Source organism: Prionailurus viverrinus, chromosome A3 (assembly GCF_022837055.1).
Source record: "Prionailurus viverrinus isolate Anna chromosome A3, UM_Priviv_1.0, whole genome shotgun sequence".
Taxonomy (NCBI): domain Eukaryota; kingdom Metazoa; phylum Chordata; class Mammalia; order Carnivora; family Felidae; genus Prionailurus; species Prionailurus viverrinus.
In genome coordinates, this window is record NC_062563.1 from 110,044,269 (window position 1) to 110,064,718 (window position 20,450).

General features: G+C 47.0%; 1 protein-coding gene across 2 annotated transcripts; it reads left to right on the forward strand.

Moving 5' to 3' along the window:
* Positions 1-10,362: 10,362 nt before the first annotated feature.
* Positions 10,363-18,666, forward strand: LOC125162246 (cytochrome P450 1B1). 2 transcript variants are annotated; one of them, XM_047853061.1, is made up of 3 exons: positions 10,363-10,499; positions 10,876-11,922; positions 14,750-18,666. In XM_047853061.1, exons 2-3 carry the CDS (start codon positions 10,877-10,879, stop codon positions 15,363-15,365), a joined length of 1,662 nt encoding a protein of 553 aa, XP_047709017.1. In that variant the 5' UTR covers positions 10,363-10,499; position 10,876; the 3' UTR covers positions 15,366-18,666. The 2 variants fall into 2 exon arrangements, with proteins under 2 accessions (XP_047709017.1, XP_047709018.1); XM_047853062.1 differs by having other exon boundaries at positions 10,411-10,499; positions 10,781-11,922.
* The last annotated feature ends 1,784 nt before the right edge of the window (positions 18,667-20,450 follow it).

Genomic DNA, 20,450 nt, shown 5'->3' on the forward strand with positions numbered 1-20,450 from the left:
GTAGCCACTCAACGAGCTGCCTCAGAAACACAAGGGGCAGGTGACTCACGTCACCCTAGGCTTTCAGAGGCTTGCAGGTAGGTAAGGGCGTGTCGCCCTGGGAGCCATCACACTGAACCAAGAAGACCACGTCTTGGGGCGCCTGGGTGGCTCACTCGGTTGAGCATCCGACTTCGGCTCAGGTCGTTTCGTGGGTTCGAGCCCCGCGCCGGGCTCTGTTCTGACAGCTCAGAGCTTGGAGCCTGCTTTGGATTCTGTGTCTCCTTCTTTCTCTGCCCCTCCCCCACTTGTGCTCTGTCTCTCTCTGTCTCTCAAAAATAAATAAAATGTAAAAAAAAAAAAAAAAAGTTAAAAAAAAGAAGACCACATCTTTATCCCTGCGAGCTCCAAGTCCTTGCGTGACTCAGATTTTACTGGAAAGGAGTAACGGCTTGCTAGGACTAGGAGTAAACGACAACAGCAGCAGTAATAGTAATGGCTCTTGACAGTTCACTGTACCATCAGCCACGCTGACTGGTGTCCTCACAATATCTCCTTGACTCTTCACAAGTACCCTCTGTGGCTGGGATAGTGTTCTCTCTCTTGCGCAAACGTGGAGATGTGGGCTCCGAAGAGTTAAATAACCTGGCCGAGGTCACTGCTTATAGATAAGAAAGCCTGGCCTCACACCCAAGAGTGCCTGGCCCCAGGAGCCAAACTCCTAATAGTGGTGGCATGCAGGCTTTACTGCTTTTATATATAAATATATGTATAAATATATAATATATAAATAATATATAAAATATAAAATATAATATAATAATATATGTAAATAAATGTACTATATATATTTTTTAATGTTTATTAATTTCTGAGAGAGAGAGAGCATGAGCAGGGAAGGGGCAGAGAGAGGGGGAGACACAGACTCCAAAGCAGGCTCCAGGCACTGAGTTGTCAGCACAGGGCCCCATGTGGGGCTGGAACCCATGAATCATGAGATCATGACCTGAGCCAAAGTCGGACACCCAACCGACTGAGCCACCCAGGCGCCCCAGGCTTTACTGCTTTTAATCTCCTTGGGAGGATTAGACAAACCCGGAAGGCATTTGGGCCTGTGCCCAGGGGCCTGTGAAGAATTGTCATCATCTCAGAGGGGACATCAAGGCACACCGAGGTCACTCTCCCACCCTGGCTTCTGTGATGTCTTCCGTAGGGATGTGGAGATCCAGAATGTTCCCCACCTCTGACGTTTCACGGACTTTAATCTGGGGATTTCCCTCATCGGTCAAGAAGAGGTGACATCTGCATGCAAGCATGCGTATGCTTTAAAATCAGGAATAGGGCTGAAAGACAAGTATAGTAGTTTTGTTTTGTTTGTTCTCTTCCTACATTTGCAAAGCTAAATTAAAACAATAGCTCTTTATATTTTTATTTTATTTAACATTGATTTATTTTTGAGAGAGAGAGACAGAGACACAGTGTGAGTGGGGGAGGGGCAGAGAGAGAGGGAGGCACAGAATCCGAAGCAGGCTCCGGGCTCCGAGCTGTCAGCACAGAGCCCGACACGGGGCTCGAACCCACGAACCGGTGCTCAAACCCACAAACCGTGAGATCATGACCTGAGCCGAAGTCAGATGCTTAACCGACTGAGCCACCCAGGGGCCCCAATACTATACAATAGTTTAAAAGCATCAGGTAGATCTAGACTGTCTGTTGTGGCCACCAAGACAATATTAGGTGGGGAAAAAAAGCCACAGAACAGTAATCCTATGATCTCCTTTGTATTCAAATTCACACATAGGTACAAACACATGCACATACAGAAACAGAAGGCACCCGGTTCCCGTGGTTCCATCTGAGAAGGGGTGGGAGTGTGGGCTTTCTCATCTTCCTGCACGTTCTTATATTCTGATTAAATCATTTGCAGCAAGAATGTATTTATGTACTACGTGTGTGTGTTTTAAGAACTTCTATCTGACCAAAACAGAAAATATACTTTACATATATATACATATCAAATAAAAATATAGCATATAGATCCCTATATCTGCTCCTAGTCTCTGGCCCCCAGGGTCAGTGAGAGTTCAGCATGGCCTCCATGAACTGGAACACTGTGTGAAAGCCCTAAGATGCATTTAATAGGAATGAATGCAAATCTCACTTTTAGTTTTTTAAAAAATCAATTGCATAAATGCAATTAAAGACTCAGAATAGAATCAAATCTTAAAATAAAAGATGAAGAGTTTGCTTGATCATAAGTCTTAGTATGGGCATAACAGTGGGATGCAGATTTTTAAAATAGTCCCCAAACCTTAGTTTGTATTGAAAGAAACACTGTGTGTCTGGTGGGAAGTAACTGTGTCCCCTTGTGCTAGACAGGCTGTCACCTTTGGCAGTATCGTGTTCAGCTGCAGGGACATACCTAGGCATATTGAAAAACTGCATTGTCTAGAAGGCAGAGATAAGCTGGATAAAGTTCTAGAAACCGAGTTATTCCAAGGATGATGGAGGCGACTGGGGTGTTTCATAGTTGGTGGAGGGATGTTTCAGTGGCAGCACAATAGCCATCTTCAAACATGTGAAGGGCTGTCGTGTGAAAGGGAAATTAGTTTTGGTTTATGTCTCTCCAAAGGGTAGCTCTAAGTTCAGCAGAAGACAACAACGTTCACTCCATATTCTTTCGTAACACTGGGAAGAAACTTTCAACATCGAGAGCTTTCTAACCAGAGCAGTCCAACCACAGAAACAGGCGACAGCTGAGAAATGACCACTTCCTTGGTAGAATGGGAAAATCCTGTTGGGGGTCAATGGTCAACAAGCCAACGTACAATTATCCAACCCTCGTGTTCCCTTTTGGCAATGTGTAGGGGAGGAATAACCACTTGAGTTATTTATCTACCAATTATTTTCTTCAGCCTGGATGTGACTACAGTTCTTGACCTGAATTTTTGTTCCTTTGTGGAAAGAGAAGAGAACATGTGAGGGAATACAGATCTAACCCTAAAGACTAAGAGGTGAATGGAGTAAAAGAAGACTGGGATCTGGATCCTCAACCAAGAATCTATTCCAGATTGGGGAGCTGTACCAGTCAGCATGCCTATGGCTAGATGTTGTCAGTTAGCTGAACCCCACTGCACATTTCTGTTTGCCTGTTTGTTTGTTGTACTTTACTTGCTGCTGCCTTATGCATTTTCTTGGTAACCTGGTAAATATTCATTTTTTAGGAAACAAAGATGAAAAACCATATCCTTCATCTGCCTAATGATTTTCTCTGCCCGATCAAAGGGCTAGGAAATTTTAAGTTGTTTTCTGTTGACCAAGGAAGGTAGTGGACAGCAGGCTTAGTTCTACTGTCAAAAGGGTGAGTTTCAGGAACTGGATGGGGTGATAGTCAAAACTCAGGGTACAAATGTACAGAAGCAACCCCAGACCTTGGCGTCCCTTCCCTTCCTCTGAAGTCATCACTGTCCTGAGTTAGAGGCTGCTTCACCCCACAAACACTGAGCAGGAAAGTCCCGTTGGGTGGGAGCCCATACTAATTGATCGACGAGGTTATCTGTTAGCCCCGGCATTGGATATTTTGCTCCTTTGTCTTTTCTTAGTTGTTCTATCTCTCTGACCCCTTTTCTTGCTCTCTTCACTCCTCTCCTCTCCTCTGCTTCTCACTCTTTATTGTCCCGTGAGAGAGAAAAGAGCAGTAGGAGGTGGGGAGAGAGGGGGACGAAGGAGATGGTGGTAGCTTGAGGGAAGAATGGAGGTCTTGGAGGGAATGCAGGAGAAGTGGGATAAGAGTGGAGCCAAGGAAAGGGGGAAGGAAGGAGAACGGGAGAGAATAAAGAAGGAAAAATGAAGAGCAAGGGGAACAAAGATGGCGGAGAAGGAAGGAAACCATAGGAAGCATGAAGAAGCAATCTGAGAACTGCACCCCTGGCTACTTTTATGCAGTGCAGGAAATCTTAAGTGGATTGTCTCCTGAAAACAAGAACACAGTGAAACCAAGGGCAGGAGCTGTTTACATATTATGTTCCTTTTATCTTCAAAAAGAATTGGAGGAGATCATAGGCCCAGATACACTTAGAGCATTCAAAGAGTGAGGGCAGCAAAGAAGGGAAGGGTCAAATCAGAGAGCGCTGAGGAAAACCATTCCCGTGGAGCACAGATTTTTTCTTAGCCCCTGGACTCCAAGAAAACTGTATCAGATGAAGGACTCTGCAGGACTCATCAGTCCCGGGTTATTTTCACTGTCCTTTCTTATAAGAGACTCTCAATAAAAACTGAGAAGACATGTAAGATCGTAAGGTTACAAAGATATTTCTTTCCCATGCTCCTAGTTTTTATTCTTAGTAACTTTTAACTTTTTCTTGAGTGTCTTTTAATTTTGATACTATTTCAAATTTACAGACATGTGGCCAAGAACATCACAAGGAACTCTCATTTACCCAAATTCTCCAATTAGGGACATTTTACCATGTTTGCTTTATCATTTTCCATTCTCTCTCTCTCTCTCTCTCTCTCTCTCTCTCTCTCTCCCCCCCCCCCATCCCCCGCCCATCTTTTTGCCTTGAATTGTTTGAGACTAAGTTGCAAACACTGATGCCCATTTACTTCTAAACACACATGAAAGTATTTGGGTGGGAACCCGGAACAATACAGGGTAGCTTTGTGGCTGTCACTGATACCAGACTATAGGGAAAGAGCTTAGTGGCGCACTCCATTTGGAAGGGGAGGAGGGCTAAGAAACTTGCCTTAAGCTGCACTGTTTTCTTCGGTTTGTTTAGGCCAATAAAATCAGCAAAATCTTCCAAAGCAGTTTCTTCCCACGCTTGACATGGAATTGAGAAAACATTAGTTGTTCACATCGAATTTTAAAAAAATGAAAGGGGAGATGGTTTTGGTAGGTAACACTCCTGGCCCCACTTGTCTCATTCTAAGAGCTCCGAGGACCACTACTATAATACAAAGGCAGAGGATCCAGACAATCATTGCCAGCATGCACAGGGCTTTGTTGATCCTAAAACACACTTAATTTTTTTTAACGTCTGTGAAACTAGAATATGTCTTATTAATCAGTGGCATCATTACAAATGGCAGCCACCCCCGCCTTTATATTAATGCATAAAATAACAGTGCATCCCACCAATGATAGCTTCTGAGATTCGATGAAATGAGATAGATTTTTTTTCTTTTTTTGGCTCTATGCTTCTTAGCCTGTGTATTACCAGGAAGAAGGGAATAGAAGGAAGTCAGGTGGGGCACAGGATTTGGGTGTGAACTCCTAAGAATGCTCTCAATTCCCAGCACGTGATGTCAGCTTTCTACTGCTGCTCCCTCTACCATATTCTCAGTTGCCTCGGACACCTGGCACATCTCCCAATCTCTGTTTCTCTGCCTACTAGCACAGGTCTGACTACTGATTCTTGCGCATCCCCCATGTCAAAGGCTTGCCAGACACCGTTTCTTCTACTCCACTCTCCTCTCAGGGCCTGTGTATATGTGTGCTTGGAGGGGCTTGGAAGAGCACAGGCTTCAGCCACGAAATTGACATGGGGATTCTGCTAAAGGGAAAAAATCCCATCAAGAAAACCAACCTCTGGGGTGCCTGGGTGGCTCAGTTGTTTGAGCGTCCGACTTCGGCTCAGGTCATGATCTCGGGGTTTGTGAGTTCAAGCCCCGCGCTGGGCTCTGTGCTGACAGCTCAGAGCCTGGAGCCTGCTTTGGGTTCTGTGTCTCCCTCTCTCTCTCTGCCCCTTCCCCCCCCCCCCCCCAATAAACATTTTAAAAAAATTTTTTAAAAAATAGAAAACCAACTTCTAGCCTGATGACATAAGGGTCATCATTTCCTGGCTATTGGCTCCAGGTGTAATGCATCTATCTGATTTGCTGATTCAAAATGATGATGATGATGATTGTGGTAGTGGTGGTAATAGGTTTGGGGTATCCCTCAACCCATAAGGGAGTAACGGATGGAAGCGAGACACATGAAGACTGAGGGGGGCTTTTATCTCTGGCTTCCTAGCATGTTCCCTCTTCCCCCATCCCTCTTCTCCTGATACCAGACGCAGACAATTGACCACAAGGGTGGGCATGTTGGAGTCCTTCCAGGACTGCTCATGGCCAGCTTTCCTAGCACATAAAGAGTCTCCAGAACAAAAGCCAACTGGACACCAGCAAATAGAGATTGGGGAGAGCAGCCCCACATCCTTCCATCCTGTAAGGTACCATGGTTACCCTTCCCTGCGCATGAGACAGTACATTCCTGTTCTGTTTAAACAAGCTTAAGCGGGTTCTGTTCTTTGGAATCAATACAATACAATCTGCTTTAAACTCTCTCTCTAGCTGAGCTGTTCTTTTTGAAAGTTATTTGCACCAAAACAATTCAAGTTTGAGATTTGGGCGGGGGCTATTCCCATACCCTGGTTGTTGACTGAAAGGAGATACCAGGCCTTAAATCCTACCGGCTTTGGTTGAGAAGTTGTGTGGATAACTAAAGAGCCTGCTGGGGATTCTCACTAGAGGGTGGGCCCTACCTTGGGCTGGCCACTTTGGATTTACCCTAGGTCTCTGTCAGGTACCAGTTGGGTCCTCTAACAGAGGTCTCTATACCACAAAGCCAGAGAGAAACTGAGGCCTGCAAATTCTGAAGGTGTTACTATAGCCAGTCATTCTGGTTTGTCATGATCGATAAGGACCTGTCTTTTTGACAGCATTGACAGCTTTTTGACAACATTTGACAGCATTGACAGCTGGTTCCTCTGTTATTTATTTATTTATTTATTTAGTAAGTAAGTAAGTACTTCCCACCCAGTGCAGAGCCCAATGTGGTGCTTGAACTCACAACACTGAGATCAAGATCTGAGCTGAGATCAAGAGTGGGACGCTTAACTCGCTGAGCCACCCAGGCACCCTGGTTCTTCTGCTTTTTTAAAGCATGTCCTAGAACAAGAGCTGAGCCCAAGGCACCACAGCTTGGAGGCTCTGCTTAAACTATTTGCTATGGCAAGAAGGCATGCATCTAGGGGCACCTGGGTGGCTCAGTTGGTTAAGTGTCCAACTTCCGCCCAGGGCATGATCTCACTGTCTGTGGGTTCAAGCCCCCACATTGGGCTCTGTGCTGACAGCTCAGAGCCTGGAGCCTGCTTCAGATTCTGTGTCTCCCTCTCTCTCTGCCCCCTCCCTGCTTGCACTCTGTCTCTCTCTTAAAAATAAATAAACATTTAAAAAATTAAAAAAGAAGGCACGTATCCAGTTTATCTAAAAACTACACAGCATTATTCAGGAATTATTAACCGGTCTTCAGAACAGCCTTGCGTTCTACTTTTGAAAACAGTAATTTACTTGGTTTAAAGGCAACCTGCATTTGCTCTGCTTCCAGTAGAGATACTGTGCTAGAGGCTTTCGGGAATGTTGATAGCTCAGAATTGGCATTAGCCCATAGACAATTCCCGTCTACTAAATTAAAGCCTACTGAGAGATTGATGTGTTCAGCAGTCTAGAACTGAATTATTAGGCAAGGGCCTTGCTAAAGCTGAACATCATAAGGTTATGAAACTTATTTCCAAGGATGTGTAGGCCAACACAGCTCTGAGAAACCAATGCTTACTTACCCAGTTGCTCAAAAACAACCTCATCAGGGATCTGAGTACTCCAGTATAGGCATGAAGTCCTTTTCAGAGGACCTCTCAAAAACTACTGAATGGAGGCTTTTACAAAAAAGTGTTTTCTTATCAGGTCAGATAGTTTATTGTTGGGTTTCAGTCTCTCACAAAGCCTGATTTTCAGACACCTCTTTATGCTTCTTTAGAATTTAACCACTTATTTCAAGGGCAGCTATGAGGCATAGTCCATAGGCCTCCCTCATTCAAAATCCATTTAATTGCAAAAGGTGACCACACTATTTCTTCTTTGTGGTCCTCAGAATCCTCACTTTGTAAACAAAAACAACCATTTAAAACAACTCTTCCAGCTGATTTTTTTTTAGTGTTTATTTTTGAGAGAGAGAGAGACACACACACAGAGTGCAAGCAGGGGAGGGGAAGAGAGAGAGGGAGACACAGTCTGAAGCAGGCTCCAGGCTCTGAGCTGCCAGCACAGAGCCCCATGCCTGGCTGGAACCCACAAGGGTGAGATCATGACCTGAGCCAAAGTCGGAGGCCCAACCGACTGAGCCATCCAGGCTGATTTTTTGTTTTTTTGTTTTTAATTTTTTTTCAACGTTTATTTATTTTTGGGACAGAGAGAGACAGAGCGTGAACGGGGGAGGGGCAGAGAGAGAGGGAGACACAGAATCGGAAACAGGCTCCAGGCTCTGAGCCATCAGCCCAGAGCCCGACGCGGGGCTCGAACTCCCGGACCGCGAGATCGTGACCTGGCTGAAGTCGGACGCTTAACCGACTGCGCCACCCAGGCGCCCCTGATTTTTTGTTTTAAAGGCAGGCAGGAAAGAAGACATTTGTGCCTTTTTTTTTTTTTTTTAATCTAAGGCTTTCCTTCCACATAAACTTGTATTGATGGATCTGGAAAAGGACTCGGTGGCTTGACATTCTGGCTTCACCTCTTGATAGCCGGTAAGAGGTGGGGAGGGGAGAAAACCATCCCACGGGTCATGCAAGCATTTCAATCACTTTCTTGAAAACAGGAATCATTTAAGATTACACTGTCTGGCTGTAATCGTATTTTTACAGCGTGTGTGAGATCTTGGTTAAGTCATATAACCTCTCTGAACCCCACATGTGTAAACGGAGACACAATAGAACGATAGAGATTCCTGTCACCCGTAAAACTCAAAGCTCTGGGGGTGTCACGTGGTAAGCACTCAACTTTGACACGGCCACTTGAAGATCCCGGAGGCCCGGAGATACAATTCCTACCTGGTTAACCACCAGCCGTCCCACCCTTCCCCAGCCTGGCAGAGAAGACCTTTTCTCTCCAGGGTCTTGAAAATGCTCGTACCAGCCAGTAAGCAAGGACGCCTCGGGCCGGGGAAGCTACCGCGGCCCCAACGCCTGCGGCTTCCCCTTTGAAGCAAGCGTCCCCATCTCGCGCTCACACGCGCTCGGGGCACTGGTTCGCCTGCCTGACCCGCCGGGGTGCGTGCGCCGCGCTGGGTGGTGGCGGCCTCCACCCACCCCTGGGTCGCCGCCCCCGCCGCCGCCTCGGCGGGGCAGGTGCCGTGAGAAGCGCCGAGGGATATGACCGGAGACGACTTTCCAGGAGCCGCGCACGCGAGGCAAAGCTCCGCACGCAAGGGGGAGGCGACTGCAGAGGAAACTTTTCAACCCCATAAAGTTCGCAGGCGCGCGATCTGCCTCCCGCTCCTCCTCCCCCTTCTCCCTCCTCCCTCCCTCTGCTCCTCGCCCCCCTGTTCGCCCCAGCTTGGCTCAGCGGCGGCGCTCGGACTCCGCCAGCGGGGCCCCGAGCCTGGCAGTGGGCGGCGCCACCTGGGGTGGGGGTGGTGGCTTGCTGCGCGGGAAACCTCGCGGCCAGCTGCGTCGCGCCAGCGCTGGCCTTTGTGTGCCAAGGACGGTCGGGGCCCCGGGGCCGCAGCTCCGCGTCTTTCAGGGATTCTTGATCTCGCCGCCCGAGGTGGAAGGAGAACTTAGCGTGCCAAAGGGCCTCATCCGAGGGGCCGATTTGTTTGCAAGAACGTTAAAATAAAATAACTAGGGAGGCTGTAAGGCAAGCCGCCACCACAACCCGGCTTTCCATGTTCCCAAGCTGACAGGTTCCCTCTCCCGGCCCGGGAGCCCGAGGATTCCGAGCGGGTTTGTCTCGAGAACCAAGCTCAGTCACCCAGAGGGGGGTGGGGGTGGGGGTGAAGGTCGTGCGCTCCGGGAGGGAGGCCTGCTCCCAAGGAAAATGCCGCGCGACCGGCAGGTTCTGTCCCCAGCGCGCTTCCGGGAAACTGCACCTTCGATCCGGAGGGACTGATTAAGACTGGTTTTCTGGCGGACGGTAAGTTCGTAAAGCCAAGGCCGTCGGGGAGCGCCGCGAGCGCCTCGCGTGACCTCCCGAGCGCGGCGACCCAGGACTTGGCCCATCCCGGCGCCCCGCCCCCCGTAAGCCCCGCCCCCCACCAGGTTCTACTCCGCTACACACAGACCTTAGCAGCCAGATAGGAGGGGTGGCTCGTTCGGATCCTCTGGCTTGACTGTGTGCAAACGGGCCACACCTCTGCGACCCCAGCTGTCAGAGACGAGCGGGGGGGCGTGAAGGCTAGGAGTTGACTCCACTCGTCGACCCCAGTCTCAAGTGCGCATGCTGTGAGAAAACCCCAGCTCTGCCGAGGCCCCAGGTGTAGCAGGGCTGGGCAAAGGAGGCACCCTTCTCGGTCCTCATCCCAATCCCAGCGCCCCTGGCTCGGACGACACCTAGAGGCTCCAGAGTGGGTGTTCAAGCTCCCAGAGCAGCAGGTGTCCAGGCGAGGCCTCCGACTTCCTGGAGACGTCTTGCTCTCCACGAAGGCTCCAGCCCTATTTCGGACCCGGCCATCCCGCGCGGCTGGAAACCGCGCCACCTCGCAGGTCAGTCTATCCACGGAGCCGCCTTCCCCGGCCTCAGCGGGAACTGAGAAGGGAACTGAGCGCCTCCGCCTTGATGCCCTTCGGGTTGTCCCCGAATTGCCGGAACCGCTACGAGGAAGGGGTTGGGGTGGAGACGGACAGTCCGGGTCACTGAGAGGACGCGCTCCTTCCCTTCTCCTTTGGGAAATGGGTTTGGGATTCGGGAAAGGCGCGTCCTCTGCTGCTTCCCCAGTGAGCCCTCCCTGACCTGCCCCACGCCGGACCTCCTCTCTTCCCAACAGCGCGAGGGAACCCGACGCCTAGAGGGTAGGGGCGTGGGGCGCCCGCTCCTTTCTCTGCACACCTGAGTGTCACGCCTTGGCCCTTCTCTCTCCAGCATGGCCACCGGCCTCGGTCCCGACGCTCCCCTGCAGCCGAGCGCGCTGTCCACCCAGCAGACCACGCTCCTGCTGCTCCTGTCGGTGCTGGCCGCGGTGCACGTGGGCCAGTGGCTGCTGAGGCAGCGGCGGCGGCAGCCGGGGTCCGCGCCGCCCGGCCCCTTCGCCTGGCCGCTGATCGGAAACGCGGCGGCGATGGGCCCGGCGCCGCACCTCTCGTTCGCGCGCCTCGCGCGGCGCTACGGCGACGTCTTCCAGATCCGCCTGGGCAACTGCCCGGTGGTGGTGCTGAACGGCGAGCGCGCCATCCGCCAGGCGCTGGTGCAGCAGGGCGCCGCCTTCGCCGACCGGCCGCGCTTCGCCTCCTTTCGAGTGGTGTCGGGCGGCCGCAGCCTGGCTTTCGGCCAGTACTCCCAGAGCTGGAAGACGCAGCGGCGCGCGGCGCAGAGCACCATGCGAGCCTTCTGCACGCGCCAGCCGCGCAGCCGGCGCGTCCTCGAGGGCCACGTGCTGGGCGAGGCGCGCGAGCTGGTGGAGCTGCTGGTGCGCGGCAGCGCGGGCGGTGCCTACGTCGACCCGCGGCCGCTGACCGTGGTGGCGGTGGCCAACGTCATGAGCGCCGTGTGCTTCGGCTGCCGCTACAGCCACGACGACGCGGAGTTCCGCGAGCTGCTCAGCCACAACGACAAATTCGGGCGCACGGTGGGCGCGGGCAGCTTGGTGGACGTGCTGCCCTGGCTGCAGCGCTTCCCCAACCCCGTGCGCACCGCCTTCCGCGAGTTCGAGCAGCTCAACCACAACTTCAGCAACTTCGTCCTCAACAAGTTCCTGAAGCACCGAGAAAGCCTGCAGCACGGGGCCGCCCCCCGCGACATGATGGACGCCTTCATCCTCTCCGCGGGGACGGCGGAGGCGGCGGAGGGCTCCGACGACGGCGGCGCGCGGCTGGACGTGGAGTACGTGCCGGCCACTGTCACCGACATCTTCGGCGCCAGCCAGGACACGCTCTCCACCGCGCTGCAGTGGCTGCTCATCCTTTTCACCAGGTAACACCTCCAGGAGGCGTGGGCCGGGCCTTCCTTTCCTCCCCTGGAAAAGGCTAGAATGTGCTGAGGTCGCGACGGACGCCCAGGGTTTGGTCAGGGTTTGGGGTTTCGCGACAGGTCCCCGTCTCTCGAAGCAGAGATCGCGGCCGGAAAGCGCAGCTCCGGAAGGCAAGGTGCGGGCTGAGACCGCGCGCGCGGCCCGCATCTTTGATCTTGTTGCCCGCTGCCTCTCCAAGTGGGGACACATTCGTGAGAGCCCCGAAAGGCAGGATCTTTTAAGTGTCTGCAGATCAGCCCCGATCTCTGCCTCCCTGACACAGCAGAGGCAAAATTGGCACGCTTCCGAAAGAAAGGGTAACGGGCAAATATGTTCAATAAACACACGAGCCTGATGGGCTCGGCCTGTCACCGGCGCAGATCCGAGGCCGCCCAGCCCCGGCGCTGCAAGCCAGCCGCGCGTCCGGGCTTTGTTCCCGGGCAGAGGAAGTGCTCGGAGGCCGGCCCCGCCAACCGTGAACCCGCACGGAAGCTTTAGGAAGGCGGCCAGAAACTAGCGGGTTGCGCTGGGTTAACGAAAACGCCGCGCTAGCAGTGTGAGAAGTGTCTGGGTAAAAAACCGGAGAAGCAGTCACTTTTACCGAGCGCAGAGCAGCGTCTCGAAAGGCAAACACGGTATCCAGGAGGCGCCCGCGGACGGACTTTTCTGGTCCCTGGGCCAGGCTTGGTTTGCGAGCCGGTCGGCAGTGCCCACGTTGATTAAGGTCGCCGACCTCTGGGAAGGAAGCCCTGCAAGCAGGAAGCAAACAGGTTGCTGGCATGGGGTGTTGCCAGACGTAGAAACTAAAAATAAATTCCACATTGGACATACTTCTACTAAAAGATTAGCCATTGTTTATCTGAAATTTAGATTTAACAGAGCAGCCAGGTTTTGTGGGCATCTCTGCTCCAGGGGCAGATGTCTCACTAAAGGCAAATTTTGGTTGCCTTCAGAGAGCAGAAATCCTGGTTGTGCCATTTCCTGGTGTGCAAGGAAGTGGTGGTGGTGGTGGTGGGGGGGGGGGGGGGGGTGGTGTGCTGAATTTGTTGGTAACCCAGAAATTGGAAGGCAAGGAGCAATTCTTTTCTTATTAGAATCCTGCAACCTGTGTGTCCTTAGACTGTGCAACTGCTTTTATAAATTGAAGTTTTTGTATATTTAAAATTGCTTTTCAGCATTAAGGCCCCAGAAACGCTATGAGCAATGAGCAAAAATCAAAAAGAAGTCCGTAACAGATCAGGAAGAAGACATCCCAAAATGAGAGCGATGGGTCGTTTACACCCGCCATAAACATCTTTTGAAACTGCCTTTTTTTTTTTTTTCATTAGAGACTGAATTGGGCAGCAAAAGTAAATAAAACAATTTTGGAGTCATTTTCAGTTCAATGTAGCTGGTGAATACGTTTTTCTTCATTTTAGCGAAGACAGTAGGACAGGGGTTGGCAAATTACACTGCTCATTTTTAGATGTAAGTTTTTTATCAAGATACAACCATGCCCACTCATTTATGTATTGTCTGTGGCCGCCTTCATAGCGCAAGGCAGAGCTGGCTGGTTGTGACAGAGGGTTTGGTCTGCAAAGCCTAAAGTATTTACTATCTGGCCCTTTATGAAAAACTTTCCAGACTCCTGAAGTATGCTATTCATGAAGCAGTTTTTTAAATCACCCATAATTTCATCCCATACATGCTTGAATTATTTTTCAGAGATGCAATAATTATTTACTTTATTTTTTAACTTCTGGCATTTTCGCTTATTGAAATGGACATTTCCCCATCTTTTAAACTTTATTGTAGTGACTTTTGACGGTTATCTAAAATTTTTGCCGTAATAACACCATTATATATAATCGCTTCTTTTAACATTGTTGACTGCCTCTTAAAAATTTTGGCTGTTGTTGTAGTCAGATATGTTTGCACCTGTCGTTTCCTGCATATACATTTCTGGACATGGATTACTGGGTTTAAAAAAGGAGTGGGGAGGAGTTAACTCCTATGCATCTTGCTTAGTGCTAGGATTTTATTTTCCAAAAGGACAGTACTATTTGTATCCCCGACAGTGAAGAAGCATTACAGCTTGTACCATAATCTCTTGAACGCTGGGAATTTTCTTTTAAATTTAGACGATCTGTACCTTTATCTGTTGGGATACCAATTTGTATGAAGTGAGGGCAGTGTGTCTGCTGGAATTAAAAGGAAGATGTGTGTGTTGGGCAGGGGAAGGACCCATTTGGGGGGCTGCTTTTTTATTTTTATGGGTCCTGGATGGTTTTGCCCCTGTAGATTTATTACCCCATGAAAACTTTTTAATGATATTTTATTACTGTTTGTTTAAAGATAAATATATTAAAATTATATATTAAAATATTCTCTTTGACCTAAACGTTCTTTTTTTTTTTTTTTTTTTTTTTTTTTTTTAAAGAAAGGAAAACATTTCCATGGGCTCCTGAAAAGTATTGTGGGTCCTTGGTGTGGTCTGCTGTGCCTCATGGAGAAGTTGGCCTTGTCTGGAGCTTTTTCAGGCTGAGAAAACTTAGACTTTTTTCGACTTACAGTAGGAAAGAGAGCATTAGCCATGTGAGGCTTATTATGGGAAACAGAGCTATTAATTCGTCCATCCCGTAATTTAGTGAGAAATTAGGAAACCATTTTAGTTTTTGTGTGTTTGTCTGGAAATGTTAATTCAGCCACTGATTCAGACAAAGAAAGTGGAATTAAATGGTCATGTGCTTTGTAGATGAAAGTAGAATTACTTTTCCCCACTCATTTTCTCCTTCCGCATTAACCAAACAGGTATCCTGAAGTGCAGGCTCGGGTCCAGGCAGAACTGGATCAAGTCGTGGGTAGAGACCGCCTACCCTGCCTGCAAGACCAGCCCAACCTGCCCTACGTCATGGCCTTTCTTTACGAAGCCATGCGCTTCTCCAGCTTTGTGCCCGTCACCATTCCTCACGCCACCGCCACCAGTGCCTCCGTCCTGGGCTACCACATTCCCAAGGACACAGTGGTTTTTGTTAACCAGTGGTCCGTGAATCATGACCCGGAGAAGTGGCCTAACCCAGAGGACTTTGATCCAGCCCGGTTCTTGGACAAGGACGGCTTCATCGACAAGGACCTGGCCAGCAGCGTGATGATTTTTTCAGTAGGCAAACGGCGGTGCATTGGGGAAGAGCTTTCCAAGATGCAGCTCTTTCTTTTCATTTCCATCCTGGCTCACGAGTGCAATTTCAAGGCCAATCCAAACGAACCCCCGAAAATGGATTTTGATTACGGTCTGACCATTAAACCCAAGTCATTTAAAATCAACGTCACTCTCAGAGAGTCCATGGAGCTCCTCGATAGTGCTGTCCAAAAGTTACAAGCTGAGGAGGACTGCCAGTGTGAGGCCAGAAGCAAGCTGGAATGTTAGAAGTACTCAGGTTTGGGGGGATAGGGAGTAGAATTTTCTAGCTCCTCTGTGTCACTTTCTCGGTTAGCCTCTAAAGTGAGCATAGGCCAGCTGACCCCCAGATGATGAGCTTCACACATGTGTGCTCAGACGAGCACTGGGCTACGCAGGAGCTTCTAGAAGATTTTTTGAATCAAAGAATTAAAGGGTCCAAAGAATTTTTATGCATAAATCAAGGGCTGGTAACAATAATTTCTTGAGGGAGCATCCTTTGGATTTAAACACACATAAGCATAGACACAAATGACCTGATGAAGAAGTGTTTCAGTAAAAATGCCCTTGTGGGTGAGATCCAAGATTGATGTTCTGTGTGCTGAGATCTGGTCCTTAGAAAATCACATTAAGCAAAGTTTCAAAATATATTGTTGAATACACAAAGGCAGATAATTTCAGTATAAGCCATGTGATTGAGGGTGATAAGGGAAAAGTAAAGACCAGAAATTCCTTTCTTCACCTTTTCAATAAAAAATAGTTTAGTTAAGCTCTAGCGTCTATGGATGGATTTATCTTTTTGCCTACCGATATGCTTTCTTTTTTGCAAAAGTCATAAACTCATTTGCTTACAGAGAAATTTAATAGTGGCTGATTTAGTGATTATAGTAAGTTTCAGTGATTTACGATGAATTTTAAAGTGTAAGTTGTTCAACTGTAAAAAATTCCAAGCCGAAGTCATACCTCTGTTGGTGGCCAAAGTACAGAATTTCAGTTATGAGCAAAACAAACAAAAAACCAACCAACCAACAAACAAACAAAAACAAAAAAACAAATCAACAACAAAAGATTTACCAGCCCAGCTAAGCTTTAAATGATGTGATTATAATGCACTGATGTCATTCAGTCTCGTACTTTAAAAATAAAGTCACCAAATACTATTCAATACATATATAATTATTCATAAGCAATATGTATGTTATTGTATTATTAAATAGTATTATTTTTGTTAAGTAAAGTTTGAATAATGTTTGTCTTTCCAAAAGAAAGACCAATCAAAAAGTTCAATTCAACCAATTTTGGCTCAGATACGGAAAACAAGCCTGTTTCGACATCACGAAAACCAAGTTGAAGCAAAGTCTGTTCTCTGATCCACAACTTGAATGAGAACTGAATAATTTCAGGATTGGGTCTGTACGATGTGTTCCTTATTATTTTACAACATATTTTCTAAAATTATATCCTCAATCCAGAGTCACCTTATGAAATTGACGTAGTGAATATGCCATAATTCTAAACTCTTGGCATGCTTCAATTTGAATTTAATCGTAAAGCCATTCTGATTGTTGAGTTCCAGTCGAAGTTACTGGAAATACGGCCATTATTAGCCTGTGCAAAGCAGAGAAATTTAACCAGTGTCTGCCTGATGAATAGTGAAAAATGCAGTGACTTATCTGGATGTTCTCTTTATTGGAGACCAAGGGAGAAACTTCCCATCATAACAGACCTAGTTTTTCTTTTAAATGATTTTTTTTTTTTTTTGTAATAACATTCATGTCTGTGTTTGGGAAGTCAGAATCCGAAGGTAGTCTTGGGAGGCTGTTTTGAAGATTCCATTATGTTCCCGTGGAGCTGATCAGATCAGGCGGGCTGTTCAGGATGGTCAACCCAGTGAGTGGTCACTTTGGAAACTGTGAAAACATAAAGCCTGAACGAAATGTATAGGTTCTGTTTATGTAAGGATCCTAAAAACGGAAAAAAAAAAAAAGTGCTGGAAGATCGGAGGAGTACAAAGTGAAGGTTAGAGCTTTAACTTTCATTGTGTGTGGACTTCAGAGGAGACATGCAGTGTCCTGAAAGCTTGCTTTTCTTACATTGTATGAAAATGTAAGAATGATTTTTCATCTTTTCATCAGAGCTTTTCATCAAAATTGTAAAAGAGGAAGGAAGGAGTGTTTGGCGGTCGTGTGGAGGGGTGGTGAGAAAAACGAGCGAGAAATGAAAAGGAAGAAAAATGGTTACGCATTTCCCCACGCGTTCCACATTAATTAATCTGAGGCTCAAAAGTTGAAATACGAACATTTAGAAATAAGATACTTTGTGGGCCAATGTTAAATCCCAAGTAGACTTTTAAGAAAAATCTACAACACAGAAGATCTGTTTTGTGATTTGGGATTATTTTGTTAACAAAAATTTCATGGAATCAAATCTCATAGTGCTGCCTCTTGAATATGGAGAGCTGTGCCAGTTATTTTTAAAGGCAACTAAATTCAACTGTAGAGGTCAGGCTTACCCAATGTGTTTAAGTTTTTTTTTTTTTTGTCACCAGGTATTCCAAAACGTCATCACCCCCCTTGCCCTAAGCAGGGCTGAGACCATGATTTTAGGTTGCCCTAGCCCGCTGACTCTGAGAAGTGTGGTAGCAAAGCAATCGTGTGCCGATCTGGACGCCTCATTAAGTCAACCAAATACAGATGTGCTGTTATCTTGTTTTGTGTGTGTAGGCTCAGTTCATCCAACAATTTTGGCAAGGGAAAAGCCCAGCTTATATATGAAGAAATAAGGTGGGCTCTTGGAGGTTACCTGGCTTATTTAATACAGCCTAGTTGATTGTATATTTTATAACCTCGTTAAAGGAAGGAAAGCAAAACCAAAAATAAGCAAAAATAACCACACTTGGAGACTACGATAATGAGGCTACTGGCTTAATCAGAAAACCTTATTTTATTTCTCCCGGAGAAGGAATCTATTTGCTGGTCACTATTGTAGTCAGAATATCTGCTCCAGGTTATTGTAATAAAGTATATTGTTTATTAAATGCTTCCTTTATATATGAAGCTTTGACTTTGTAAGAAAATTGCTTTTTCTCCAAACAGAAAGATGTCTCAGGTTTGTGTTGTGGGTTATCGGAAAGCCTTTTTTTTTTTTTTTTTTCCCTGAAAGCTCTCATGTCTCAGAACTTAGCCTTCACCTGTGAAGTGTTATTATGGCCTTAACATTTCCTTATTAGATCTATATTAGATCAAATAGTTGCATAGCATTTATATTAATTTGTATGTTCTTAGCTATGATACACAGTGTGATACTTTAGTAGATGTTTATAACTCTATGATAGCTTTTTATTTAATCATTTCTTATTTTTCTACTTCATCACTTATGCTTTTAATATGTACAGAGCAACTATAACACATAGTTGTAAGTGAAATCCATTTTGGGGACACAGCATTCATATGTATCTTTTGCTGTTTGATATGCCCAATTAAAAGCATTCTGTACCTGTAACTGTCTATAACAGGACACCATTGTCCAATAATAAAAATCACTTTCATAATCTTGTTATGAAGTTTTACTTTATGTTGTAGCAAATATAGCCTAATGTATCCATTCCAACTACTACTTGTGTTTGAATTAAAGTGTTGCATTGTGAACATTTTATCTGCCCATATTACGTAATAGGCTGCTTGCTTTTTTTTTTTTTTAAATAGGCTTCCAGCGTTCAGTTTCCTACCAAATTCCTGATCTCTATGTTTCTGAATCTATGAGACCCAACACAGAAGTTAAAATTCAATTCAACAGCAAACACCTAGCAAAGTGGGAGTTAATTTTTAATTAAAAATTTTTTTTTAATGTTTTATTTTATTTTTTGAGAGACAGAGAAAGCACGAGCAGGGGAGGGGTGGAGAGGGAGGGAGACACAGAGTCCAAAGCAGGCTCCAGGCTCCCAAGCTGTCAGCACAGAGCCTGTCGCAGGGCTTGAACCCACAGATGCGAGATCATGACCTGAGCCAAAGTCGACGCTCAACCGACCGGGACACCCAGGTGCCCCGAAGGGTTTTCTTTTTAATTCGGTTGATACACATTCATTCATTCATTTTGAAGGCACATGTGCCTTCACTAACAAATACATCTCAGGTCCAGTAAAAATAGGGTGGATGAGAGCATTGTGTCACATACTATGTGGAAATATTTTCTGCTGCCCTTTTTACCGGGTATAAGATGTGACGTCACAGGGCCTCTGCTGTGAACCCTCACAAGACGGCAGGGGGTGCAGTACCAAGGCCTCTTACTTCTCCCAGACCTAAGCTCCCATTACTGTGAACACAGGAAAAGAAATCGTGAAGCGAAACCACACACAATGTCATTGATACTTTGGCTTAACAGTATCGCTTCAGCAGCTGAAAGGTATACATTGGTTTAGGAGAAAATTCACTTGCTTTCCAGATGTGCTAACGCAGTATCTTCAAAATGGTCATAAAGGTTTAGGACAAATGAACTGAATTTTCCCCCAAGTGAAATCTTAACAAAATTGTAATTGGGGTCAGGTGTTTGCAAAAGTGTCCAGCAGACTTGAATTCTCTCCAGTCAATCCACTAAACTAAAAGACTGGAGTGCGGGGTGGGAAATGCATTTGGCTTTAGACATAAGACAGGCCTGATGGTTGCAAACTCATAGAGGTTATTTCTATAGCCTTGAAGCCAGACCATTTTTTTTTTTTTTGCACAAGCACTACAGAAATTTGGCTGTTAACAATCTCTTACCTCACCTCAGTGACTCACATGCTCTCTGCTTTCCAGCTTTGACCTGCTAGTTATGATCCACAGAGAAGGGAAGAAAAAAAAAAAAAGAACACATTCTGAAGCAATTATTTTTAATGGGGAAGATTGGAGAAAATGTAGTTCAAATAGATACGGGCAAGCTATCGGCAAACACCAGCTTATGTCTGCGGCTCCCAATACACTTACACAGGCTGTGTGGTCTTCAGGAACACTCCTCAACATGTGTCAGGTATGAGGGGAAGAAATGGAACTAGGACATGCCAAGCACGTACTATCTTCGAATCACCATGCTAAGCATTATCGCACAATAGTTCTCTGCAAGAGGCAGTCATGTAACTTGTCAAAAGTATATCTTCAGGAATGGCAGGGTCTGGATGCCCCCCAGAGATGAACTGACTCCAAAGCCTGTTGTCTTCATGCTGGAAGGTGTCACCTCCCTGTGTGGCTGTGCTGGGGTGGACAGTCTAGTCTGTTTTTCAGTCCTGTGATGCTTGGGTTTCACAGCGGCCCACATCCTTTGTCTAGGGCACATTCCACACTATAGTCAGGGTGCAACTGG

Bases quoted from the DNA above. Each gene is read 5' to 3' on its own strand.
- LOC125162246 (XM_047853061.1), top strand. From the start codon at position 10,877: ATGGCCACCGGCCTCGGTCCCGACGCTCCCCTGCAGCCGAGCGCGCTG. The intron at 11,923-14,749 runs GTAACACCTCCA...TTAACCAAACAG, and splicing joins CTGCTCATCCTTTTCACCAG to GTATCCTGAAGTGCAGGCTC.